Source organism: Heliangelus exortis, chromosome 12 (assembly GCF_036169615.1).
Source record: "Heliangelus exortis chromosome 12, bHelExo1.hap1, whole genome shotgun sequence".
Classification (NCBI taxonomy): domain Eukaryota; kingdom Metazoa; phylum Chordata; class Aves; order Apodiformes; family Trochilidae; genus Heliangelus; species Heliangelus exortis.
Genome location: NC_092433.1, coordinates 19,038,435 through 19,066,431, shown reverse-complemented (window position 1 = coordinate 19,066,431; position 27,997 = coordinate 19,038,435). Strand labels below are relative to the sequence as shown.

At 41.0% G+C, this 27,997-nt stretch overlaps 1 protein-coding gene across 1 annotated transcript in view; it reads right to left on the bottom strand.

The window, feature by feature from the left end:
- Positions 1–2,806: 2,806 nt before the first annotated feature.
- Positions 2,807–27,997, bottom strand: part of CNTN6 (contactin 6) — a 75,353-nt gene continuing 50,162 nt past the window's right edge. The window contains 12 exon segments of the mRNA XM_071756333.1: positions 2,807–3,384; positions 4,033–4,201; positions 5,095–5,207; positions 7,765–7,951; positions 9,153–9,268; positions 9,605–9,839; positions 12,476–12,546; positions 16,364–16,513; positions 16,599–16,757; positions 17,589–17,706; positions 18,048–18,223; positions 23,909–24,036. Coding sequence (XP_071612434.1) covers positions 3,284–3,384; positions 4,033–4,201; positions 5,095–5,207; positions 7,765–7,951; positions 9,153–9,268; positions 9,605–9,839; positions 12,476–12,546; positions 16,364–16,513; positions 16,599–16,757; positions 17,589–17,706; positions 18,048–18,223; positions 23,909–24,036 — 1,723 coding nt within the window. The 3' untranslated portion in view covers positions 2,807–3,283.

The window sequence follows — 27,997 nt, the reverse complement described above, 5'->3', positions numbered from 1 at the left end:
TTCATGGAGAAACAGGATAAGGGGTAATGGCTTCAGACTCGTAGAGGAGAGATTCAGGTTGGACACTGGGAAGAAATTCTTTGGGGTGAGGGTGCTGAGCCCCTCAGGTTGCCCCCAGAAGCTGTGGCTGCCCCATCCCTGGCAGTGGTGAAGGTTGGATGGGGCTTGGAGCACCCTGGGCTGTGGGAGGTGTCCCTGACCATGGCAGGGGGGTTGGAACTAAATGAGCTTTAAGGTCCCTTCCAGCCCAAACCAGTCTGAGATTCTGGGACTCAATCCATGGTGACCCAAAGGCTGTATGGTGGCTGCACCTTCACAGGCACTTGAAACCCAATGATCCAGAGCCCTGAGATGCAGCAGCTGTCTGGAACTTTGAGGGAAATCGTGGGGGACCTTGGAGATATCAGGGCTGGAAGGGCTTCAGAGCAGGAGAAGTTGTGCTGTAGCTTTTGCTCAAGGAGCAGTTGGAAATGTGGGTCCTGAGAAGACAAACATCTCAGGAGAGCTGGAGGGAGATCCCCAGACACCAGCCCACAGCAGTGTGTCCCAAAACCTCTCTGAGCTGGTGAATTCTCTCTTCCACACAGATTCTGCAAATCACTGGGGAGAATTCTCTGTGACTGCAGTACAGTCAGATATTAATAAAATCTTTTTCCATTTTTACAGCCCATGGAGATGTAAGTGTGATTTAGAGCTCGGTGTTGTCACCAGGGCAGCATTCCAACAACCTGGGGAAGACACAGGGTGTTTCTGCACTTCAGGATAATGTTGATTTAGTGGCTGGTACAATAGCACACATGGACTATTTCATTTAGTTTCTTGGCATTCATATTCAAATATTGCCCTATAAAGTAGGGAGAAGGCATTAAAAAAAGTTTAAATGCTCCTAAATCACGAAGAAACATTGTGTTTAGAGTGAACTGAAACATTTGGGTAGACTCAAAATTGCTTTTTTCATGGAGAAATATTTTGTTGATGTGTTAAATTTAAAATGAAAACCTCTGACTGTGACTCTTATTCATTTTTGGGTACTTTGCTTAGGTTATTAAAATGAAATAGGTATTACTCTTGCAGCTATTTGAAAACTTAGTCTGGTTTGTGATTTGATCTGATGCCTCTAAAATCTGTTAACACTGGGCTCTGTCTTCCCTGCACTGGGCACCTTGAAGTGGGATTTTAACTTCAGCTTCTAAGTTGGTAAAAATCAGGAACATTGCAGAGTTTTTCTGATTTACTTTTTCCATTGTTTTCATTCTGACTTCTAGTTTTAGGGGATTTATACTGTTCTTATTTTCAAATTCTTCCTTGCAGCCTGGAGTGACAAAACTACTTTTGACCTTTTTTTTTCCTTCTAATGGAAGATGCCAGTCATCTGAACTCCCTATTTCAGCATCAGGTGCTTTCATAACATTTTCACATCAAAAAGAGAGCTGGATTTTCACTGCTTTGGGCAGCTCAGACATCGGGTGGTTCTAGTGAAACACCAAAAAAGAACTGGGGAGCCAAAAGAAGGAAAGCTGCTTGAGTTTGAGGGCTGGGGAGGATGGAGGAGCTGCCATTATCTCTATAATTTACAGATATTCTCCTTAGGACTGCTCAGAAGTTCTGCACCCAAGGCAGAACAGTCACACTGCAACCTATGTGTGCTCCATTCACCAAGGGAACAGCTTCAACCTGTTGTTGCTCTTCCCCAGTTGTCCCTTGCTTTGAAAAGAGCTCCCCTGGGAATGACAAAACTGGCCTAGGTATGATGAGGTTAAAACTGGAGGCATGAAGAGCCTGACTTTAAAAAGTATCTTCTGGAGTGGGAAAAGTACCTTGGATGGACCTCGGGGATGCATAAAAAAAATTACAGCCAATCCAAAGGAATCAGTCACTGCTGAGCTTCCCTGCAAAGAAAAATGTTTCTATTTCATTAGGGTGTATTATCAAGATTTTTAAAATACCATATCCACTTCTTTCCAAACTGTTCTCTTGAAAGCTTTCTTAAACCTCTTCCTATCAACTCTTCTGATTAGCATCTTTGTAGAAATCCCAGAGGATTTGTTTTGATGCCAGGGTGATGGAGTCATCCACTCCAGTGGATGTGTGATTTGTTTGTAGTTATAAATGCTTAGAAAGAAGACACAACACATATTTGACAGCAGTGAAAAGGAAATATACTTCAGGGTAAAGTGGGAAGGAAGAAAAGGTCCCCCAGTAATGATGTGAGACAAAAAGTATCATTTATCCAATGTTGTTAAAGCTGGCATGAGTGGGACTTCACATTTGAGCTGTACCTGCTGATTTGAAAGCCATGCTCACTCTGGTGTTTAATTTGTCATTATAATGCCTCAATAGATTGAAGGGCTTAATTAGATGCTTTTATTTATATTTCAAGATGATGAAAATCAATGTTCTTCTCATTTGCCTTCATCCCCAGCCCAAAGATGAGCCCAGACTTTCAAGCTACAGCTAAGAGCAACACCACCAGGTGAGAGAGCAACTGAACCTGCTTGAAGACAGATAAATTTCAACCTCCCTTCAAAAAAAGGTATGCAGCACCTCTGCCAGTTTTGTTGATCAGAATAATCAGTGAATTAATGTGTGAATTCAAATGTATTTGAGAATCTGTAAAGTATTTTACAAAAGCTACTGTCTGATTCAGATCTGGTTTGAGGCTTTGCCACTGAGTCTTTCCGTGGCACCCAATGGGCTTTGGGCTGATACATTTGATTCCTTTTGTTGAAGTTTCTCCTTTCTGAAGAAAACAGCACAGTTCACTTTACATAATGCAGTGTAGGACACTCCCTGTGATACAAACAAGTGCAAAAGTAAACAAATAGCTTTTATTTAATTGAAAGTGGGTTGGTTTTTTTTTTACAGGTGACATTGAAGAACGTGAGATAAATAATGTCCACATCACAGGCAATTGCATGTCTCTTTTTCTCTCCATTATAACATCTTGGCACAGGTCTCTCATGGTTCACACCCCATCACACTGGGCTTTCAGGAACTGCTTGTAAAACCCTTGAGACCTCACTCCTCACAATCTCAAATTGTGTTTGGCATTACTCCATTTAATTAAAGCATACACATTTATCCATTAATTTCAAAGCTTATTTTTTTTAAAAAATCAGTGTAATATTGATACTTAATGTTTTCTTAACAGTAGATCACTTTGTCTCCCTCCCCCATTCCCACTGGTTTTTCTATTCAGGAATGCTGGGCGTGGTCAAGTATCAAGATAAAATCTACACATGGTTTATTTTTAAAAGTCCAAGGCTGAGTATCACTTTAATCATCAAGGAAAAGTGTACACAAGAACAGAACTCAATAGCAGGATCCCAGATGTCAATATGTGGTTTACTCTTTTGGACAATTTTAGTTCTCCAGAACTCAAACCTGTAAAAATAAAAACACACAAAATTTTCTGACAAAAGAAAATTTGTGTCAGAGACAGCTTTTCTACTATTTTTAAGATGGAACCTTATCCCCAGATGTTGCTTATAAATCTATTTTTTTAAGTTGTAGCAGCAATTCCACAGAGTTTGGTTTCGAATCAGCTTCCCACCCTCCCTGGGAATATCCCCTTCTGGGAAGGTTTGGGCTAATTTGTTGCACAACTATGCTCTGCTTTGCATGACTAATAAGGTACTTACTATTTATAAGATATTTATGAGACCACAGGCTGGACCCTGGAGCAGGGCTGAGGTTCTGTGTCCCAGCAGCAGCTCAGATAAGAGCCACATTCTGTGTGAGAGTTTCAGCTTTGACTTCAGCATAAAATCTTATTTCTCTGTCCTTCCCTGGGCATGACAGACCAGGGCAGATGGAGCCCTTCACCAAAAATAAGGTGTTATCTAGGAGTTGTGCTAAATACTTTTCCACCTAATGAATGTGACAGTACTGGTGACTTAACCCCCATGTAATGGGAACTCTGTTAATCTCTCATACTGCTTAATGCACACAGATTTCTTACGATGCAACAACATTCAGAGAAAATAAAATAAAATAATAAAATAAAATAAAATAAAATAAAATCTCACGTACTTGATATTTTTGGAATCCTGATTTCCTCACTGCTGCTGCCATCCCCACCATCACTGACTGTTCTTATTTCTATGAGATAATCTTCTTCAAACGGTACCAGAAGTTCAGCTGAAGTGTTGTTTGTCTCCAGTATATGTGCTTTGCTGTGTCTGTTTTGTCTATACAAAATCTAAGTGAAAAGGGATTAGAAACCAAGAGGTACTGTGGGGTTTTTAAGTTTTAATTTCTTTTTGGGGGGCTGAGAATATCTTCTGTCATGTCCCAAACTTTTCAGTGCACGGTGAGCATCCTGCAGAGTATTAAACTTGATTCAAAACATAAAAATGTGTTCTGCAGGATTTTGTGATGGAGACCACAGCAGGCATTTACCTTCAAGAGAGCCTTTGTCTGCTAGAACTGAGGCTCACTTTAAAACCAGGGTTATGAAATCCTTCTCCAACACATTTATGCTCTTCTGTAAAGTTGGACACACCTTTAAACATGACTCAAATCTGTAACACCCTTTATACCCACAGCTCATTGGGCACTTCAGGAGCTGAGGTGATACTGGTGAGGATTTTTAAAATTTTCCTGGTTGTGGTGAGCATTTATAGCCAAATAGAAAAATTTACATTGATTTCTGTGTCAAACTGCCACCTACTAATGAAAACTCAGGACTCTGCACTGCAGTTTGTTTCTAAAGACTTCAAGAAAGGACAGAAATTTGGATTGCAGCAGCTGGGGTTCCACTCAGGAAGCAGAGTTCTGCAGCTGAACACGACAGACCCAGCTCCTGCTGCCACTCAGCACTTTTTATTTGTGTGGGAAACTCCTTCCCCCAAAAGAATGCAAGAATAAGTAAGATGACAAGGGAAAGGGGGCAAAATCTGGGGATGGGAACAGAAAATCTCTATCAGGACAAAGAGATCCTACTCAGAATGAACTCATCTATTCTTCCCATTGTAAAAATCTCAGTCAACCATCCCATGAACTCCAGGAAAGTTGCTGTTTTCCAGCTAATAAACTATTTGTACCTCCATTATAACCAACATGTCTGAGTAGTGAGACAAAGAAATGACTTACTTTGTAGCCCAGCACCTCTGATTCATTTTCCATTGTTTTTACATGCTCCCAGTTCAAGCAGATTTTGGAATTTGTCAGCTTCCAGGCAATGTTTGCTGGGGGTTGACTTGGTGCTTTAGAAAAAAAAAAAGGTTATGAGAATCACAAGATCCAACTGAATATTCATTTGCATGGTATAATTGAATGAGCTGCTGACATGGAGGTAGCAAATGCATGGATGACTCGAATCTAAAAAGAGTAAAAAATATTTTCCAGGCCATCATGACTCTTGTGTTAGTCAGAATGAAGTTCTATTCATAGCACAAAGCCACTTGCTGTGAGAGTTCATTTTTGAAATTAGGAAAAACCTGACAGTGTCTGACAGTTCAAGTTAAATTTGATAGATTTTGTTTGAGTACTGTCTTGTTCCTATCTGTATTTTAATGTCCTAGAGAATGTTTTGCTCTATGAATTTCAGAAAAAAGCTAAAAAATACAAAGGGAAAGATTTTCATCAGCCATGAGGACAGGTAACAAAGAACTACACATTAAAGTCTCCATGTGATCCATCATGAAACATTGTAGAATTTTATAAATTCTCAGCACAATAGGCTGAGAGTAGCTTTTCAAAGGCTTTTAATGCCTGAGTGCCAGGACTTTGAAAATTTGCCTACGAGTGACTGAAATCGAATCCTGTGTGAACATGTGGAGCTGCAACTGTGCCTTTGAACTGCATCTCAGGAGCAGAGCAACACATTCTCTCCTTCTCCATGGTGTGTCCCCCTGGACCCTGCCTGGGAGGATGCACTGCAGATGTTAGAGGAAATAAGGACTTGAGCAGAATTAAGAAAAAGGAGGAGAGATTCACTTGGTGAATCATGTTGTGAGTATCCCAGACTTTAAAATGTTTAACTTCTGCAATCCTTCTTTTCTCCCTACACTATCTATGTAGGGAGGAGTGATGTCTACAGCTTGGAAGGTACTGCTGATTTGGTGATACTTGGCAATTTCTTTCATTTCACAAGGAGACAATAAATTAAAGGTGCCTGTAGTTTCATACCTAAAACTGCTTCATGACTGGAGAAGTTTAATCCATCCCACCAGGAGGGAAAGGAGGTGTTTGTGGCCCACCCAGGTGAACATCAGCACTTACTCTTCCATGAGCCATACTGTCTGTGCTGGGCAAAAGAGTCATTTGCTTTTTGAAGGCATTTAGATACATTCACATACCCCAAACTGTAAATTTACTTAAATGTGGTTGGAAATGTCCTTGTTGCTTTCAGCAAATATTTATATAAGGATTTTGACAACAGAAAACTCACAAGAGGCAAAGGATGCCAAATACTTCATTGGCTGTGTACTCTGAAAAGTCTTGGAAGCACTCAGAAAGGGGTGACATATTACCTTGGCCAAAGGTTTTTTTAGCACAGCACCTAAAACCATCTTAGTTCACAGCTTTTGGGCTGAAAAACCAAGACAGGATGATTTTCAAACCCAAATTATCTGGTTTGCTATAAAGCCAGGGACCAGAAGAGCTGATGACAGTAACATCCACAGTATCATCCACAAATAAAACCCCTGCAAACGTTTCTTCAGATCTAAGATTAGCAGATCATTTCCTCAACTGATTTCTTGTAATCAACACTGTAATCACCACTGAGAATAATAGAAATCCCAAGTATGTGCTGAAGTTCATTAAGTTAATGAGGTTACTCCCATGTTTTAGGAAACACTTGGCTTTGTTGCTGTACTAAGCTGAGCTTTACCACTGCAAAGTATTTCTGACATCTCTAACATCTATTTCCAACATCTGCTGATGTATGTGTTTATCAAGAAAAAGAAAAAGCAAAGAAACTTCTGAAACCCATGACACAGAAGTGAGGAAGCAGAAGAGCTGAGCTTCCAAAGAGCTCCTAATGGAGCAGCATCTTCATGGAGGGATATAATTTCCACTTTCCTAAGTAGTTTTTCACTTAAACCAGGATATCAACTTAGACCTTAAATTGATCTCCAATAAGTACATTTCAATCAGAATTGCACCTCTTTGGCAGAAGGACCATTTTAGTTTTGCTTTGTCTCCACAATAATGGCATGCACAGAAGATTGTAGGAACCCTGGATGATGAGTTGGAAGACAGAGCTATTACCTTGAAGCTAAAGGTCCTGCTGCAGATGCACATTGTTTATATTCTCTTGACATATTACCTCTCCTCATCTTGAAAGTGCTTGCATCTTTCAGAGACTAGAGCTTAAAATTTTAATATCTGTTTTTAAATATTAAAAGGGTTATTTTGACTTTAATTTTTAAATGAACCATTAGCACAATCCTGAACTTGACAGAAGATGAAGTCAATGTAAAACAAAAGTGAATTTGTTCTTTCTATGTCTTGTCACTTGACTGCCTTGTCTTTAACTTGTCTTTCATACATATGCACATACAAATATAGAGAATTATTTCCAGAGATGAGTCTATTTTCCATTAAGAAACTGCCTGTGAGAAGAATCCTGCCTGAGTCATAAAGAAATACCTTCTAGAGATAGTCATCGATTTTGTTGCTTAATTTTATGAAGAAATTTGGTAGCCAGTTTTCTTTGATATTGCAACATTTAGCAGAGATGGGTCACAGTAAGCTGAAATGTCACCAGCACACTTGGGAGTTTGGAACATTTGTTGTACAAAACTGAATACTCACGTGATTTTTTTGTGGTGACATTTACTGGGGTGCTGGAGGGCCCTGTCCCTGCAGTGTTGTAAGCTCGAACTGTTGCAAAATACACGGTGTTAGCTTTTAGTCCTGTGACATTTTTGGCTGTTACATTCCCACTGACTCTGACTTTACCAGCTGTGCTCTCCTTGGGATCATCAGTCCAGTATAAAACCTGGAAAAGTGTGAGCAAAGGACAGGCAAAGCATTGGTTTTCCCTCAATTAGGGATCTGACTGGGAAACAGACACGGTCACAATGAAGATTTCAAGGAATACAAGGATATTTTGCATGCAGAACTAGCAAGAAATAAAATCCAACATTCATATTTAGAGAGAAGAAATAGATTTGCAGAGACTGAATAGCAATTAAGGAAGTAAATTAAATCCTTAACTTTATAGATATCCAAAAGGAAACTTTTGATAAGGTGAGAAATTTTAAAAGCTTGTTTGTTTTTATGGTTTGAATACATTTTGGAAAAAGACCTTTAAAAGATAAAAGGAAACACTTATCTCAGTCATCTAAGAGCTTTTTTATTATTTTTATTATCCTGACTCTAGTTTTGATTTCTCGACAGATATTTACACCTGGCTTTTTCTTTTCAGTGAGCAATTTTTCTAGGAAGGTTTGTGTATTGTGCATATTACCTTAATTTATACATTTGGAATGATAAAACAGAATTAAAAAAAACCCCAAACACTCACCAGTTATTATCAAATGAGCAGGTGGTCATTAAAAAGAGCCTTGAGTTGTGCTAGGGGAGGTTTAGGTTGGAAATTAGGAACAAGTTCTTCCCCAGAAGGGTTTTCAGGCACTGGGACAGGCTGCCCAGGGCAGTGCTGGAGTTACTGCAGATGTGGATGTGGTGCTGAGGGACGTGGTTTAGTGCTGGCATTTGCAGTGCTGGGTTCATGGTTGCACTTGATGACCTTAAAGGTTTTTCCAGCCTACATGAATCTATGATTCTCAGAGCAGTGAGAAGCCAGAAGCCTTTGGACAGCAATGAGGTGCATTTATCCTGGTGTCTTCTGTAAGCAATGCTCTGGGTCATGTGCATGCCCCCAAACCATCAGGTACCCCATCATGCTCAGACAGCATTAGAGCTGTGTGAGAGGAGGGAGGATCAGCTTTGCTTTGTGCAATCAAGCACCAGCCCTGTTCCAGGAGCCATCACAAGTGATTAACCTTGAGATTTTAATTTACATTGCAAAGTCTGGGACAGAGCTTCAGCTCCGCTCTGTAAACGCCGCTGATTATCTTCGGGTGAAATGTTGCTAATGAGAGCCCAAGAGCTCCAGTGCCTGTTGAGCAGGAACCAGAATACAAATGTGGCCAGGAAAGGGACATCTGGAAGGTGTCAGCCCCCAGCTGCCTCACCTCATAGCCCAGCACCCTGCCCGTGTGCCTGTTCCACGCTATGGGCTGCCAGGACACCTCCACCTCCGCTGCCGAAACGCTCAGAGCCGACGTCCCCGCTGGTGCAATCTGTGGCTCTGTGGGATGGGAGAAAACACAGCTGAGGGGACACATGGGGGACCAAGAGTCACTTCCAGGAACTGAGGGATATTCTCAGGTTGTTCCTTGGGGACAAATAATCATGCTGTCTACTTAAAACAGTTCTGAAAATCTGCCCTTTGCTTATTTATAATCGTTCTCCCCTCGTGTCTCTTCTCGTTCTTCAGTGAGCAGCTTTGAGCAGGCTCCTTGATATCCCTGAGGAAATCTGTGAATGAAGCCCTCAGCTGTATATCTGTCCCAAAGGAAACCTTTGATAAACTGGGACCTACTGGTGCTACACAGGCATCACTACCAAGAGCAACAGCCATTACCATCTTCTCCTGAGTAGACGATGGATATGGAGCTCAGGGTCCCTTCTCCTTCCTTGTTGTAGACACCAACTTTCACTTCAAAGGGAGACAGAGGGGTAATGCTTTCATTCCTGTAAACATATTTGCTCACTTCCACTGAAGCCACCACTGCTTTGGTCCAGGTTGTTGAGCCAAGAGGACGAAACATAATGATGTAGCCAAATCCTTCCCCATTTTGTAGTTCTTCTGGAACTGGCTGTAGTGACAAGGCAGTCAGTCAATAAGCATTTGCAAGTATACACTGTTTTAATTGAATCTTCATTCTCTGAGTATATTTTAGAGGTATTGATTTAGCTGACTGTGCCTTAGAGAAGATAATGTTTGCTCCATCAGTCAATGTAATATTGAAATAAAAATCAAAATAATAAATCTATTGAGGCAATCAATTTAAAAACAAAAGATCTGATCAGCTCCATTAAAGTTACCCTCTCTTAGGCACGAAGTTTTCAAAATTAAAAGCATTCAAATCAGTACAGGTTGTAGCTGATTTGTTTTTCCCCAAGGGATAGAGAAATGGTAATTTTAAAGAAAGTATTTTTATAGAAAAAAATGAGCTGGGCAAGGAGCAAATGCATACACAGAAGGGTTTATCAGCTATGTGATAGCCTGCATGTGAGTGCAGGACTTATTGTTTTCAGCACAAGCATACTCATATTTAGGTTTGTTTGGTTCAGTAATGCTATTGCAAGTCAACATGGCAAAATTACTGTGTCTACTAATAAAATCTCATGTCAAGAGATGTATTAGTGACTCAGATTGAACAAACAATTATATTGACACTGTATCCAGCACATACTTTTCTGTTTGTTTTTTTGTTTTGGGTTTTTTTTTTTTGATAAAAATACTTCTACACTTCCTTCTCTAAACAAGACAGCATTTATGAAACAAGGAAAGATGAGTAGTACATGGAGGAAGGAAGTGTTCCTCAGCAAAACCTCATTTATTTTAGATGCTGGAATCAAAGTAAAGTGCACAGAAAACAGCCATGAAAAAAATGGTGCAAATAGATGAAAAAATGGTGTGAGAAAATGAAGGAAAAAGAATCAGGAATTAAATCAGAAGCTTTCAGGGCTCTTATTTTATTATTTTCTTCATTAATGCCTCCTAATTCTAATAATAACCCTAGCCTGGCATATATTACAAATAAATCTTTCCTTTAGTGTTTTGCAAACATTAATTCCTCGACATCCCTCCTTCTGTCTCTTAACCAGTCCTGAGAGAGTTAAGTGTGAGTGATGAGGTGCACTGGGGATTTATAAGAGTTCAAGCTACTTTCTAGACCATTTAATTTATTTTTGAGGCTCCTCTGACCTCAGATTTAATCAAGATGTTTAGTGAGTTCATCACAGAGAGCTGGAGAGTGGTGCTCAGTGTTGTTAGCTTGGCATAATTAGTATTCCCTCTGACTGTTTTTCAGGACACACTATGAAGTCCTACAGGATAATTTGATTGAGGTCTCTCAGGTTGTTTTCAATTTTCATGTTCTTATGCTCCCCAAGAGTAGATCAGTAGAGGAGAAGATGAAACAAAACAGTGAAAGATGCATGTGGAGGAAAATGTAGTTCAGTACAAGTGAAGTTTCACTCTATTTAGAGCATGGAGAGGGGGTAGCATTGGCAGTGGTATTTATCTAGTGGGGATTTTTTCTTTGACCTCATTTCTTTCCTATCCCTTCCCTTCCTCCCCCAAAAGGCTGGTTAAATGGCATGGTTTTTAGCATGCAGGAGCATACAGGTAATTCAGCTGATGAATTACATAATTTTTTGTTTACTTTTACTTCCTCTTCCTTCAAACTCTATGCATGAGCTTGCTGATTTCTTTAGGAAAAGAATGAAGCCAAGAAACAGCAGACTGCTTTCCTTGCTTAAGCTGAGCTAAAAGTCTCTGGGTTTGGGGCTTTTTCCCCACAACTTACAAAGTGATTCCACGATTTTTGGAATACCCTGTCCCAACTTTAGACCTAAACAGAGGTCTGCTGTGCAGAGCCTAAACAGAGCTATAGAGATGTCACCTGTGCAGCCTCTGAGACAGCCACACCTGACTGTAAAGTGCATTGCAAGGCTGCTGGGCCCCTGCTGCTGATGCTATGGGGTAGCTCCTAATTGCTCTGATGTCCTCAAAACCAGAGGAAAAACTTAAGCGAGTTCCAAACTTCTTTTCAGTGAAAAATCCAAGATGGTGGGAGCTGTGTTTTGGGGAGTTTTTCCCTAGGGGCTGGGGCACCTGCTCCATCCCTGCCTGGGCTGTGCAAGATAACTTCCTGCCTTCAGCCCTGGGGCTGTGGGGAGGCTGCTGGGTGCCTGGAGGAGGAGGGTTCCTTCCCACACTGCTTTCTGCTCTCTGCAGTGCCCTGTGCTCACCCACTGCAACTTGTGCTGCAGTATTAGCTGTTCTGAAAATGTACACTCTCTCCCCTCACTGGAGTGCTGGAGAATTAAAGGGCTCATCTCCTTTAACACATAATAGGATATGTCTTGTCAGCACAGTGTTCCAGAATGAAAAACATGTAAACAAAAGTATGAAAAATGTTAATGCAGAAAATGGCCAAGCAGATTAGTGTGTTAAGCACCTCCTGTACAATGGAGATAAGAGGGTTATACAGACTTCTAAACATCTTTATAACATGCCTCTTAAACTGTTTATTTTTATAAATTGTTCACTATAACACAGAAAACTTGCTGTATATCTTACAGGCTGTTTGCTCTCCAGATGTAGAAACCCAGGCTCAGCCAAAGCCAGTGACCAAAAGCCTGTGGATTTCAGCAGGGCTGTCACTTCACCCGTGGACTTTTTCCCCATCAGCCAGCTTAGGTTAATTGAGCTAACAATTACCTCCCACGTGATGACCAGCTCTGAGCGGCTCCCTCCTCCTCCACTGATGTTTGTTGGTGCCACAACAGGAACTGCAGGAGAGAAGACATTGGTGCTTCCAGCTCCCCACTGCTCCTCCCAGGGGTCTTGTCAGCTGGATGCTTACAGCTTGTCCCAGCTCCCCTGCAGCTCTCCTGCCTCCCCACACACTGAACAGGGACTGTGCCAGGTAACAGCACATTTTAAAATGAACTGAAAGGATGTTTACACATTTTCAAGTTCAGGAGGCTGAAGCCACAGATGTATTTGATACATGAGTACCTTGGTTCAAAAAATTAATTAAAGAAGCTAGTAGCATCAAGTATCTGACATTATTATGCCTCATCAACTAATTGGCAAAATGATGTTCCATTCAGACTGTAGCAGCAACACTACTGATTTACTAATTATCCATTTGTTCCGTAAACACGATGTTGGAGCAATATATTAATTTTTTTTAATTGGCTGCATGCTTTTCTTTGGAAACTCAAAACTCTTAATTTGCTTTATTTCATCTCCCAGCACTCCAAGTGTTCAAAAGTTTATGGATTAGAGCTTGGTTTCCCCACTGCTGCTGCTGGTGTGTGACACCACAGGTACAGGTCGAGCAATCATAGAATCATAGAATCCTAGAATTGGCTGGGTTGGAAGGGACCTCAGAGCTCATCAAGTCCAACCCTTGATCCACTCCCCCCGTGGTTCCCAGCCCATGGCACTGAGTGCCACATCCAGGCTCTTTGGAAATATCTCCAGGGATGGAGAATCCACCCCTTCCCTGGGCAGCCCATTCCAATGGCTGAGCACCCTCTCCAGAAAGAAATTCTTTCTAATGTCCAACCTAAACCTCCCCTGGCACAACTTGAGACCTCTTGTGCCCTCTTGTCTTGCTGAGAGTTGCCTGGGAAAAGAGCCCAACCCCCCCCTGGCTCCAACCTCCTTTCAGGGAGTTGTAGAGAGTGATGAGGTCTCCCCTGAGCCTCCTCTTCTCCAGCCTCAACACCCCCAGCTCCCTCAGCCTCTCCTCAATGTGCTGGTGTCCAAAGCTGAAGGGGCTTCTCATCACTCAAATGGCTCTTGGTAGAGAGGCAGGGAAAATACTGGCATCTCTTGCCTCTCATCACCATTCCCACCTCATTAGCCTATAAATCCTGAAAGCTGGGAGGAGCTGGTTTGTGAGAGATGAAATTCAGACAGCCCAGCCTTGTTCTTATTGCCCAGGTCACTACTTGCAGGGATGACACCATGTTCCTTTCCAACTGCTGGAGAAGAATCAGGAGCAGGACAGAACTGACTGAGACAGAAGCCCCCGAGAAGAGGGCATTTGTACTCTTCACCATTTCCAAACCCTTGGTACTATTTTGAGGAATGTCAAGATTGCTTTGTTGTTCCTTTCATCCAGCTATCACTGGTGTAAAATTGGATGTGTTGAGACAGGGTTGGGAGCAGAATCAGAACCAGATGGGACAGGTAAATCTCACAAGGTTTTTCAGAGATTTTGGTAAATTTTGCCATCTCTGCCTGCCCTTCACCAGGTCTTTCATCCAGCATTAGCCTAGCTTTAGTAGAGGCAACAGAGGCAATAAATAAGCCTTAAAGTTCAGAGAAGTTTATGTGAACCCAGTATCACTTCTAGATTCAAGGTCACACATAAATCTTTATCTGATTTCATCCTCTCTAGATATGCAGAAATTTCAGGATAATTTTGTTGTGCAGCCAGAAGAGTGCAAGTGCAAACAGACAGGCTCTTTGGAGAGTTTAGCATAGGTATTCAATTTTGTCTCTCACAATCAATGTCTTTGTGCCCATCAAAGGAAAATAATCTAAGACTGGAAAGAGCTGCATTAAAGGAAAAACAAAACCACAAAGCAACACAGCAGACTTTCAAGCCTCCTATTTCACTGTTTCATGAACCAGTTGATGCTCAATTAGTTCATGTGTTAAATGTGCTCAGTACTTACTAGATTTGCATGGGGGAAAAATTTGTACTACTGCTCAGCAGAGCCTCAACTGGGTCATAGTTGAGAAACAGACAAAAATTTACAGCTGAGTACACCAACAGAGGCTCAATTAATTCTCAGCTCCATTTTAATGAAATGAACAGTGGCTCATTTGCATCCACAAATTTTCTAATACTCTGATTTCAGCTGGCAAAACAGCTATTACCAGAGGGAAGTTCCAGTTCACCCTTTCATGGCCAGCAGTTTGCTCTTCACACTGTCCTACTGTTCTCAGTTTCCTCTTCTGATTTAAAAAACAAAGATCAGCTGTTACTTCTCCCACTGCAATGTTTTCAGACAGAATGATTTACAGCAGTGGAGGGGTTCAGCAAATACAACCTCAAGTGGGTCTTTCTGTTCCTTTTGTTAAGCTTCAGATAGCACTGCACTGGAAGGAAACAATATTCTTGTGCTATTGCCATGATAAATAATGCAATTAAATATACATTTTTGGGGGTTTTTTTAGCCCCAATCTTGTGAATCCCTCTAATAAAAAGATGCTTTAGAAGATGAAAGCTTTTACTGACTGTCTAGGTGGTTTTGAGTATCAGACTTTAGAAAGCCCCATGGTGGCTACAGCAAGAATGAGCTTCTTAAGACTAATTTTGACTTCATGATTAATCATGTCATAGAGAACATGTCTTGGATGTTCTGTTGGGAAATCTAGAAAATCAGCCTTTTCCTGCCTCCAGTAGCCTTTCCTTTTCCCATTGCCCCTTATTCCTTGTGGGTGGAAGGGGTCACCTGGAAATCTTGCAAAATCTATCAGAATTGGTGTTCTAATTATCAAATAGGGTTTTTTCCTGGCATCCATACTCAGTATAAGGTTTTGCTTCAACAATAGAAAAAAGAACTTACTACATTTAAATGTACTGATTTAATAAATTTTGAAGTAATTCTGCCTTGGGACAAATACTGTAGGTATTCTGAGTAAGAAATGGGCTGCCTTTCTAAGGATATCTGCATTTCCTGCTGTCTAATGTACAGTACTGTATTGTGAGTTCTGTCCTGAAATGCAGGGTGACAGATTTCAAAGCTTGGCAAATGAGACAAACAGAAAAGAGCAAGTGGATTGTAAAAGCTGCTTCCAATTTTAACTGCTTCCCATCCTCGAAATACTGATTTTTATAGGAGAGAGAGAGAGTTGATAAGCAGGGGGCTGGGAGAAACATGAAACAAAGCAAAGGTTTAAGCTTCAAATAAATTGTACCAAACTGAGGAGGTGAAAGGACTGACAGTGTCGGTCATCCAAGAATGAGCCTTCTTCCTATGAGGTTCCCAGTCCCAGAAGATAAATGTGTAAAGGTCAGACAGACAGATAGCAAGGATCCTGTCCTGGAGTCAGTGGGAGCTATTAGTTTCACTGGGCTCTGGATGCTGCAATTTATTTCCTCCTGTCCCTCCTGATGCTCAGATATCAAAGAGGCTCTGCAGCAAAGGCATTAGAGGCTGGTGCCAGCCTGGGCCTCAGAGCTTTAGCATCCTCTCTGCAAGTCCCTGAGCAGTGGATAAACAAGGTTATAATTGGAAGAAAACAAATGCTGGTCCCCAATTGCCTGAATGAAAGCTTGTGTTCAGGCATGGGGATTAGATATATTTTGGGACATATCAAAGGGAGGAAGCATAATAGGCTCCAGCCTTTATTGCTGGTCCAAGCCATCTCCAAAGCAGAGACCAAAACCACGTGGTACCTCAGTCATGTTCAAGAAACCCTTGCAGGTCTGCTGGCATGAAGCCACAGCTCCACAGATGTCAGAGGAGTCTGGGAGTAGTAACCCTGCAGGAAGAAGTGGCTCTGCTGCAGTGAAATTCTCACTGCTGGGAGCTGGCCACGAGCCTGTGTGGAAAAAACTGTTGGAAAGCAGGGACTTACCTGCTGCTTTAGTTTTCAGGAGAGCTGATGGTCTGCTGGGCTCCCCAATTCCAACACTGTTGCTGGCAACCACACGGAACTCATACTCCACCCAAGGGCTTAATTCAACCACTGTTGCCTTGTGAGTCCTGCCATTAATGACCTCAGGGTCTAAAGGCAAAACAAACATGTCAGTGGTGATGTGGCTTTGGAGTATGTAATAGCAGATGCAAAAAACAGAGGACAAATTGCTCACCTGTTGCAACTGCCTGCCATCCCACTGAGAAAGGAGTCCTCATCTGAACACTGTAGATCTGGACTGGGCTATTGTTATCTATTCCAGACTTCCAGGATAGCACAGCAGTAGTACTAGAAATATGTTCAACTTTCACATCTTCTGGTGGACCTGGGGGGCCTGATACAATTAGCATTTTAAGATTAAGGTAGCAGGAATCAAAGATTCATCACTGGGTTGGGTTGGGCAACTCTTGCTTTCTCCAGTCAGTGGCATTATTCAGGAAGCTGCAGTTTCACACAGGCAGCACAATCTCTAAATGATGGCTTCATGCCTGTGTCACATTTTTCTAATTAATGAGGGGTTCTGATTTAGGAAAATAAATGTTGTTACGTTACTGATATGAATAAGGGAATGATTTATTTTTTTTTTTTCTAACAAGGATACCCAGTGTGCCTTTTCTTGAACTATCCAACATCTTCAGAACTCCTGTTGAATTTAATCATAACTGAGGTTTAGAAAGAATTCAAAATGGTGCCTTGCACAGATTTCTGTTAGAGTTTGGAGCTTCTGCTCCCATCCCAGCATTTCTCTTGCTGCTGGCAGCAAAAGCATTAATTAGTTGGCCATAGGAAATAATTTTCCATATTATCTCCAAACAGTGGAAAGGCACCAAGCCTCTTGTTTTTTTTTCCCAGCCTGTGCAGTGACCCAGACAAGCCCAGCAAGGAGCCAGTGACAGCAGCCTGCTGTCCCCGTGCCCTGCCACATTGACCTGTGTGGCCACAAAAGTTTATTTTCTGAAGAGGCCGTGGCAGAGCTGTGCAGCTCTCCTGGGTCAGCTGCACACCAGGATAATGCTGCCCAGCATCTCAATCCAATTTTGGGGCCAAAGGTACAGGAGATGTAGCATTTCACTATTGATATTCTGGGAATCATTTAAACAACAGCTGATGCTAAGAATTCCTAATTCCTCCAGAAGATAAATGTGTCTACATTTAACAGACATACCTCTTACAATTATATCTATTGTTGCAGATTGACTGTCTAAAGTTGTTTGTACCATGCACACATATTTCCCAGAATGATGTAGCTGAATATTTCTTATCATCAAATCCCCAATAGATTCCTGGAGATACAAAGAAAGTAAACTAATCACTCACAACATGCTTTCCATACTGGACATTTTTATAAATTGCTCAATATTAATAAAAAATTCAGCTTTTAAATTAAAATATTCATAGCTATCATCAGTTTCTTTCATGTGGACATTTTTATTATGGCTTCGCAAATAACTCAAGCGCCTTTATGAAATTTAAGAAAGAAAAATAAATTGCTGCAGCCCTTGTAAAGAAACAGTGATTTGCCATGCATATAAACAGTGATGGAAGCCTTATGATAAATATTAGTGTCGTCCAAAGGCTGTGGCAAATAAGTTTCATTAAGCACTGAGGAGTTTCAGAAACTTACTCTTCCAATTCTTTAAAAATGAGGCATCCCTTGATTAAAATCAATTCTGCTGCCATTGAATGACCACGTGAACACCACAGCCACAGAAGGGTCATGAGAAACCTGGCATGGGAGGACAATGCTTTCTCCAACAGTTACATCCATATTAGAAGGTGGAACTGTAATTACAGTCCTCTCTGTGGAGACAAAAAAAAAAAACCCAACAAAACACCCAACCAAACCCTGTTTATTAAAACGTGTATTGGAATAGTAGATTCTGAATTAGTTTTGGAGCATTTGCAAAGTGATTTAAAATTGGCCCAAATGTTCTGTAATAAAGAAAATGGTGTCTAACAGGGTGATGATTTCAGAGCACTCTTACCTGTGTGTAGCCTTGTTACTTTTGCAGTATCAACAGGAGCCCACTGCGTGCTCTGGGAGTGAGCAGATGTCAGGGGCAATGTGCTAAATTATTCTTACATTGCTTTGTAAAGCCCACTAGATAAGATTTCAGCTCAAAAAGTGCAGACTGCATTATTGAGCCTGTTAAAAATACGACCACGGTTCTTTAGACTTGAAAATCTCTCCTTATAGGAAACTGCAGCAGAAGCAAAAATTGCTGTTCATCTGCTTGCTTTAGACTTTGAGATCCTTAATCTATATTAATGCTCGTGGTAGTTTACTGCACAGCTTCAAAGATCTCTCCACAGACAGAAAAACTATTTATGTAATCTTTTTTAACCCCTTGCACAAACTTGTGGCTCTTCTTAAGGGAAGTAATAGCTCACTGAAGGGGAAAGAAATAGGTTTATGTGGCTTCACTTGTGTTGATATGACTGGCAGATAGATTAGAGATAACAACCACTTTGTTGTAAGCAATTCCCTTGAATGAAGCTTTTGTGCATGAAAGTGTTATAAAATGGTGAGATTTTAGAGGCATATGAATAAAATGAGAGCAGAATCTATTCAATAATATTAATATGTTCTGAAAATAACATGAGAGGAGAAGAAAATTTGCACAAGCTCTATCAGTTCAACGTTTAGTCTGCCTTAACCCAATGTGTAAGAAATGTATGTGAATCCTCAGGGTTTTGCTTTTACTTGGTTCTGAAGGGCTGATGTCTGATGGGGCATCCAACCCCTCAGCTTCAGACACATCTTTGTGCAGTAACTGATTACTCTGTGGGTACCAACAGGCAACACAGCCTGAAACTCAAAGGGCTTCTCCCCAGCACCTGAGCTGCACTGGGTGAGACTGTTCAGGCAGGGAAAAGGTAGAAACAAGGTAGAATGTTGCACCTCCTTCCAACCTTTTAAAATAACACTATTTCTCACTAGTTTCAGTGATATAACTGCTGCAGGCATCAAGTAACATTTTCCAAGGAAAACAACTTACCTGATTTTTATTGGTATAGACAAATGGGTTTTTTTTCTGATATAATTATGAGCGTGGCAGAGGTTCTCACTGTTAGAGCTCAGACTTGGCACCCACTTTCTCAGACTTCTTTGTGTGTGCTCTGACTGCTCTTCACAGCCATGTAAAACTATCAGTGTGGCAGTTCCATCAGTCTGTCTGAAGTCAAGGGCTGCAGAAATGTGAAGGCCTCAGGTGACTGTCTTGAAGACACTCAATCATTAGGTTACAGAAATCTCTTCCTCTCCCTGGAAGCAGTGTGTCAGATGCAATAAATTCCAGATGATTTGAGGGCCATATTCTTTGTTGGCACAACTCCACTGATTCCAGCACATGCTGGCAAAGAACTTGTGTCCCTAAATCTCAAATGAAGTAATTCCATTGTGAAGTGCAGGTAACCTTAATAGAATAATCCTGAATAATGTTGAAAAGTATCTGGGAACTACAGACAACCCTCACAAAGTTTTCTTTTCTTGCTTTTTCTACTGTGTATCTTATTCTCAGAACAGAAATAGAACTGCATGAATAACACTCTGAAAGAGGAGAGAAATTCTATTACTTGTAATAATGCTGCATATGTTAAAAAAAGAAAAAAAGGAAATACACTGGTATACATTAAAAATTGGAAAGTTCCTTTCACGATAGCTGGAATTCCTCTTTGCCACTAGCAAGTGGAGAGGTGTGATCTCCTGGCCTGATATGGTCCTCCAAACTTGTTATCTCTTCCTTCAAAGTCACCCTGTAAGACTTTCCTTCCCTAAACCTATAAACCTTGTGCATCCCTACTCTGAGCTCCTAAAGCAAGTCAAGTGTGACATGAAAGCAGCAAAGTCTTCCTCTGAATATCACAATCAACCTCCAAGTGGAAATTCTACATTGCTTTGAATGTTTACAGCATCTTTTACCCCAGATTCCACTTGGGTTTTGTCTGCTCGGTGTTGAGCTGTGCAGGAGAGATGTCTCTACATCTCTGCTCTCAGAAAAGATGCAAAAGTTGGGCCTGATTTACAAGAAGGTCTCAAAGGGTCTGGCAAATCAGCCTGGGCTGTGCCTCCCCTCATGTAGCTCTGGGGTCTGACCTGATGGAGTTTGGAGAACCAGGAGGTGGAACTGAAATGACTCCAGGGGTCACCTCTGCAGTTCTGTCTCCTGCAGGCTGTGGGCATGGAGAGGCCTGGCCCTAACAGGGATCATGAGCTTTCCATGGGCAAGGTCAGAGTCTGGAGCTGAGGAAACAGGGGTTGCAGGGTCCAAGCTCCTCAGCACTCCCAGTCAGACCTCAGAGCCTGAGCTCCTTGCTGCCAGGTATAAACTGCTGCTGGTATTTCATCTCTCTTGCTTAAAGCTGACCTGGATGTATCTGTTCTGCTCTGCTTTGATGACAGCCACAGGATACCCTTTGATTTGGGTGTCCTGCTAAACTCCCAACCAAGGCACTTGTCCCAGGGATGCAATTCACCTTTGCTGCTTTAGTTCATTCAGCATTAATAAAACTTTGTGCCACTACTGAATTTTCCATGTGTCAAATACTCCCTTGTCCTTCAAATTGTTCTTTCACATTCCTGCCCTGCACGAGACCCAGGGCACCTCTGCTGCCCCAAAACTTCATCCACCTCATTTGGTAACTCCTGCTCCTCTGCACTGGGTGGATGCTCACCAGGACTGGTGCATTTCAACTCTCCTGCAATGCACTGTGTACAATTACAGCATTCTATAAATAAGTAAAATACTATAAATAAAATCAATTTAGTTCTACGGAAAGGTCGAAGGAAGACTAAGCAAGAATGATACAAAAAGGACTGCAGAGAATTTGTAATGAGATTCAAGGGATACATTCTAAACCCCATAGAATACAAATGTAAAACAGTGTCCTTTGTTTTCGACAGTCTCAAAGCCTCTATCAAACCCAGTTGTCTACTGTACAGGAAGGGGCCATTAGCTCCAGATAATCATAATTAAACTGGCTGGGATTTGCCTGAAACTTCATCAGGAGTTTCCAATAATATCATGGTTGCCTCATTAGATCTCTCATGTAATTTCTTGTGTTGTTATTTGATCACCCTCAAACCAGATCAGAAAGAAGGCATCTGCAGTCCTGTTTTACAATGTTATTACAAGGAATAGAACTTCCAGCAATCATTTCTCTGTTAAAACCATTGGAATGGCTCGCCTGGGAAAAGATAAACATTTTGGAAAAAATGCATTCCATGGAACCCTCTAGTGAGCTGGCATTTTGGAATATCAGAACATAAAGGCTCTTTCTTATAACACAACAAATCTCAATAGCTGTGTGCTGTTAGTATTATATGCAGTCTGCTTTCTTACTGGCATGAACACATTTACCTTCACCAAATCAATTCTGAAAACTGTCCTTTTGTGAATTACACTGGGTTTGTGTGTAAGGTGTGGTTTTCTAGCTGTGCAAGCAAAAATAATCCATTTAATCATGGTATTATCATCCTCTTTTATCTCTAGTTCTAGCAGCTCATATCCAGAGATACCACTTCAGTAAAGTGGTTCACTTGTCTGATATTTTCTTCCTCTTTTATGGGGTTGTCTTTAGACTTCCACCTCAAATACTTTTAAAAGCTTCTTAAAAGCTCTTGGTTCTCCATTATCTATCCATCTTGCTTAGCAACTGCAGACATGCATTATATGGCAAATCCCATTCCAAAGGAGAAAATAGATAAGATGTTGTGAGTGCTGGAGGTATAATAAAGACTTCTCACACGAAGAATAAACAACTCAATGAGCAGCAATAAACTTAATTTGCACATTAGATATGCTTTTCCAAGTTCTGACATTTCAGTTGAAAATAATGCTGAAGCAATGAGGCCTATAATTGAACAGCCAAAACTTCTCCAGAGGGGAAACAAAAACAAATGTTCCCTGCAAACAAGATAATTTTTATACTATGTTGTTACTCAGTGTTTTAATAAACTTCATAAATGCCAAACAATTTTTTTTTTTCATGTTTTAATGCCATTTTCCCATATTGCTCCATTAGGATGTATCTGTGTGGTATGTGGAATGGTATATTACCTTAATGAAGTCAGTTTCCTAAACCCTACAGTTCTTGGTTTATTCATTGCTAGCTGTGCTGTAACACTGTCCCAGCTGCACTGCATCCCTGCTAATTGCTCTTTCAGATGATGAGAATCAAAAAGAATTTTGCCAGCTGCAGTGGGTCAGGGAGGAGGTCAAGCCTGCAGGCTGTAGTAACCACCCTGAGTCATTGAAACCAAGAATATTAAGGAAAAAGAGAGTTACAAATTACATTTAATAACATGCTCTTCTTGTAACTGCACACATTCTTATTACTAGACATTTTTCAAAACTGATTAATATGCTTGCTATAATCTCAGAAGTTCCACTTTTTTACTCGTTCTCATTTAAAATCAACAGATACAAAACTTTTAGTACAACTAAGGACACATCTCATCAGATCCCATCAGTCATTTTGTCTTAGAGGATGTAAGACTTGGCTTCTTATAATGATCCTGATGGGACAAGTTCACACTGATGACTCTCAAAGAAGGAAATCACTTTCTTTTTAAGGAGGGAATTAATATTTTATCTCATACACATAATGGAGAAGAAAATAATGGCAATGTGAGAAGAGGATGTTCCTCTTTCTCCCTTCAGGAAAAGATCTGTTTACACATTGGCCTGTAGTTAACAGTTGTAAAGGTTTATTTACACCAAAACTTAACACAAGAAAAAGTAAGTAAAAAATTAATTCAGAATAAACAAAATAGTCTGAAAGCATGGAAGATACCCTGCTGGATCCCTTGTTTTATTATTAATGCAGCAATTAGAAGGGTCGTGGAGGGTGGCATTTTAATATTTGGAATCCAAAGTCCTGTGAAGGGCCAAAGAAGAGTTTTTGCTTGATGTGATTTGTTTTGGGGTTACTTGAGGAGGTAGCAGACAGCAGCTGCTGAGGTGGTTTCAGCACCTGCAGGGATGCAGTGCATGCAACTTACATCTGCCTTAGGCTAAGCACAGAGACACACCTGATTTTCAGCTTACTTCCTAACATCTTATTTCTTTTTGGCAACCCAGCTTTCAAGTCTCTTCTGCAGTCTCAGGTGTGGTATAAATTGTAAATGAGCTGAATAAACTCATCCAAGCCTTGGTGTTGTTTCAAACTCTGGCTGCCCAGCACCTGCAGAAGTGCAGCCTAAACCTGCAATGCCTAAATGGCCCTGCAGTGCCAATTCCCTTATTAATGTTACTGGTTCTGTGGGGATCTTGGGAGCCTTCCCTGATAAACAAATTGATCATCAAAGTGGTGCAGTTATGAGGTTTTCTTTGCTGCAGGCAGTGGAGAGCTAAGTTTCAGCTTTAAACTGTAAGTAAAAATCTGTCAATATTCACTCAGATTGGCACAGGCTTGGGCACTCCAATTAAAGGAAAGCACACAGCTTCTAATATTCATCAAGCACAGAAGAAAATACTAAAGTACCTTTCACAATCAGGCTCCCAGAATTTCTGGCCACTCCAAACTGATTTGTTGCTACACAAGTGTACACCCCAGCATCTGCTTTGGTGATGTTGGAGAGTCTCAGACTGCCATCCTCCAGTAAGATGACTCTGGGGAAAAAGAAAAAACAAATGAAAACAAAGAAAAAAAACCCTTCTGTTACAGAAACTGTCATAGGAATGCAATGGTACTTGTAATATTTAAATGCTTTCATTATGCTTTCTCTCTTCTACAGTGAGCTGAGTATCTCTCAACCAACTTTTACCTCTGCTGATTATTGATTTCTACATTAGGAATGGTCTGTTGACAGACTGGAGGAACCACTGACTGATCTGGCTGACTTTCTTGCAGCAAAATTTAGAGTCTCAAGAGAAAGAAGGAAGATGCAACTTGTTACCCTGGGCTATATTTTACCCCGGGGGCTCTTTTGAGATCCCAATGCTCCTGTGCCACACAAATGTTGTGTCTGAGCCCAGCTGACTGTGCAATTTTGTCAGGATTATTAAAAGATATTAGCAGACTTGCTGAGAGGCTGAAATGCCATTTCACAAGCCAAGGAGGCAAATCAAACACACTGCTTTCTCAGATCACCTTATTAATCACTATGGTGTTTACCTGAGTTTGCAGAGTATTGGGTAAATTGCATTTAATAGTAATTTCAGGACCACTCCTGGGTCTTATGGACAAAACTCATTACTAAGCCTGGTCAGATGCTTCTTTGTGTCAATGAGATGCTTTAGGATGTCAGGCAGGACAGACAGCAGCATCTGTGTTCCTTAGCCAAGCTTTCACTGCATGCCTGGCACCTTCCTGCTTTTACATACAAGGACAGCACTTCAGGATTTTGGGATTTTCTTCACAAGTGAACAGGACACATCTTTGTCATAGGCAGAGAGATTCAAAATGCTGAACTAAGGAAGTGATGAACTTTTGGACAGAAACTAATATTATCCTATAATGTTTTGTTAGTTTTGTGCCAGTTCCCTCATCCACCTGCTGGACTTGGTAGATGATAAAGTTCTGCAGCTTTTTTTTCTTTAGAAGTTTAGAAGGAGGGCAGTAGGCTCAAGGGCATGAAGTTCTTGAAATTTTCTTTAAAATGGGGCTAATCTCTGTGTGCAGCCCTTCTTGCCAGTAAGGCACTGCAACAGCACAGTCCTTAGAAGGCATCCCAGAACCAGTCTGCACCCAACCAGGGAACAGCTGCCCCTAAATACCACACTTTCTTCTATCTGATTAAATCCATCTGGAAGTCACAAATCCACAGGAGATCAGGCTTCATTCATTCCAGCACTCACAGAAGCACTTGCATTTTTATTTTTTTTAATTCCTCTTAATTGTCACTTAAATCTAACACAGGAATCCTTTTATAAAAAGAAAATATCTAATTCAAGCATCACAACGTGGGTGTTTAATATTTATTACTAACAACATCAGATTGGATGATGTAATGAATTATTAAAGGACCCCAACAATAACAAGAGCAGCAGTTGAAGCTGGCAGTAATATCATAGCCATTAAACACACAAAAAAATATCTTCAAGTCCTTCTGCACCCCACTCTGGTATTTATACACTTGTAGCTCTGTGCACAACACACAGCAGATCTTGTTCTGTTTTCTGCTGCACACTCCCAGCCTCTCAGCTGCTGAAGGGAAGTGCCAGACTTGGATGGCTGGAGGTCTTCTTGCTTACATCCCCCCAACACCACGTTTCCCACTCTTGTCTGACCTTTCCCTGCTGACAGCTCAGCTCCTGAGCAGCACAGGGGTGGATTTGGGAATGGGAAGAGCTGAGAAGTCCCCGTGGTGCCAGGCACTCTGTCCCTGGGCTCTGGAGCCAAGATGGGGATTTAGGCTTGAATGAAAAATCTTTGTTTCCTTGGCAATAATCACCAGGTACTGCAGCAGGTTTGTCTGGTTTGTTTTTGGGTTTTTTTGTGTTTTTTTTTCAAGCAATTTGTAGTGCAATGAGAAAATAAGTTCAGGTTTAGTAATCCATCATACTAAACTGGAGAGGAGCAAAACATGAAGCAACAAGTTCTTCTCTTCGATATAATGATGTGTCAACTAAATGACATCTCTCAGATAAGGAAAGATGAATAAGCAGGGATGGAGCCTTTCTGATAGTTGCAGGATGCAAAACAAGAGCCTCTGGGTGCCTCCCCCTCAGGGTGGGAACACACCCAAGGACAATATTTCAAAGGAAGGCTTAAAGGGGAAGAAGCATTTGCAAGCATTCCACTTCTGCCTCTGCAATTTTCTTTGCATCACTGATGCATTTCTTCACATTGGTTTGCACCAGCTACAAGAAAACTCCCTCATTAGAAACTGCTGGTGATAAAGTAGTTGATTCAGTTGAGTGGTTAGTGAGCATATGGTGGCTTCATCAAACAGAACCAAGAGAGATTCAAGTGTAAATCAGCAAATATTCATAAATTGGATACCTTAATAAGAAGTTATAAGAAGCCACCTTCGTGTCTTTCTCACCATCAAATATTGATGCTCTGGTATTTTTACTGCAATTGCACCTGAAAGCTCCAAGTACAAACTGGAATCCAGAAGTGGGCATGAGGGGGAAGAAAAAGATAACTCCAGTCCTCAAAAGCTGCCAGTGTAGATAAATACACAGAAAAAAAAACCAGTTTGTAAAAATACAGTATAAAAAAGGGGAGAATCTTTGAATGCACAGGCTCTGTGTTTAGCCCCCAGTGGATTTCTGAAGTTCAGACATGTCCTGCTCAGATGTTTGTTGTTTTTTGGTTTTTTTTTTTCTTGTCTTCCTTATTAAGAATTGAGACCTGAATAATTCCCAGCTTCCTGATTTATCCACTTAGAGGGGTTTGAACCCACTCAAGAATTGATGAGATAATGTTTGCTCTGAAGAAATGCTGTTCTGAAACAACATTCCAATGTCTGGGCAGGCTGAGGATGGAATGGCTCTTCCAGTGGATCAAAACAGAGCTTAGCAAGGAGGAACCATGAGCTAATAAAAGCTTCAGAGTTGTTTGAAACACAGGTCATACTACCTAAAGACAATTAGGGAGCTAGCAGTAAATAAGATACTCAGGCAAAATTTATGTAAAAACACAAAGGACTCCAAAATAATTAGTTAGTGAGGAAGGGAAAAAAAAAAAAAAAAAAAAAAAAAGTGAGTAATTTCCAGCTATACTGAGGTCTGTGTTGGGAGAGGGATGAGAAAGCAGAGCACAGCAGAAAGTGAAGATGATGCATTTCAAATACAAGGGCAAAAAGAGAAGCAGTGTGAAATACAGACCCAGTTGCCATGAACAGCAAAATTGCCATAAACCTCCTCAGAGCCACGACTTTCTGCCATGGGTGGGCTCAGAGGGGCTGCACTTTATGCTCTTCCATTTGTCTTCTAAATAATGAGACTGTGATTCCAAAGGTAATGGGAATATTTCCTTTAAAGGGCCGTGGATCAAGCTCCAACAAGTGATTTAAAAAGAAGGTGTGAAACACACGTCTCAGCTCTGTGCTGAGAACAGTTACTTTTCACAACCTTTTAGGCTGTGTGAAGGTTACAGATAATAATTCTTAGCATCTGCATCAGAGGCAAGGCAATTCCAAGTCCTGTGACAAGACAGGAAGTTTAACTTCTCCACTATAACACAAGTGAATATTTTGTCTGCCAGAAAATAACCTGGACTTCCCTCAATAAGTAACTGAGTGCCTGCTGAGGGACAAAAACCAGGATGTGCAGCAGCTCTGCTAAAAACATCCCTGTGGAAGAAGGAGGAGAAGGAAGAATGAAATGAACTGCTCAGGACACAGCTGCTCATAAAGCCCCAGTGCAGCAAGGGATTGCTTAAGCTTAAACCTGACTCTAAACTTGAATTCTGACTTACAAAATGCTTAAATTCTTGTCTTGATGCCTGTGTTCCTGCCTGAATTACACAGGTGCTACCTCTGGGTAAATAGCTCAATTAAGCAAAGTTACTATGAGGAAGAGATGGAAATTCAGTTATATGAATCCATACAAAGTTCCTGCACACATCTAAGGAGAAAAAAACAGAAATATCATTCTACATGAAGCAAGTCTGGGAACTTTC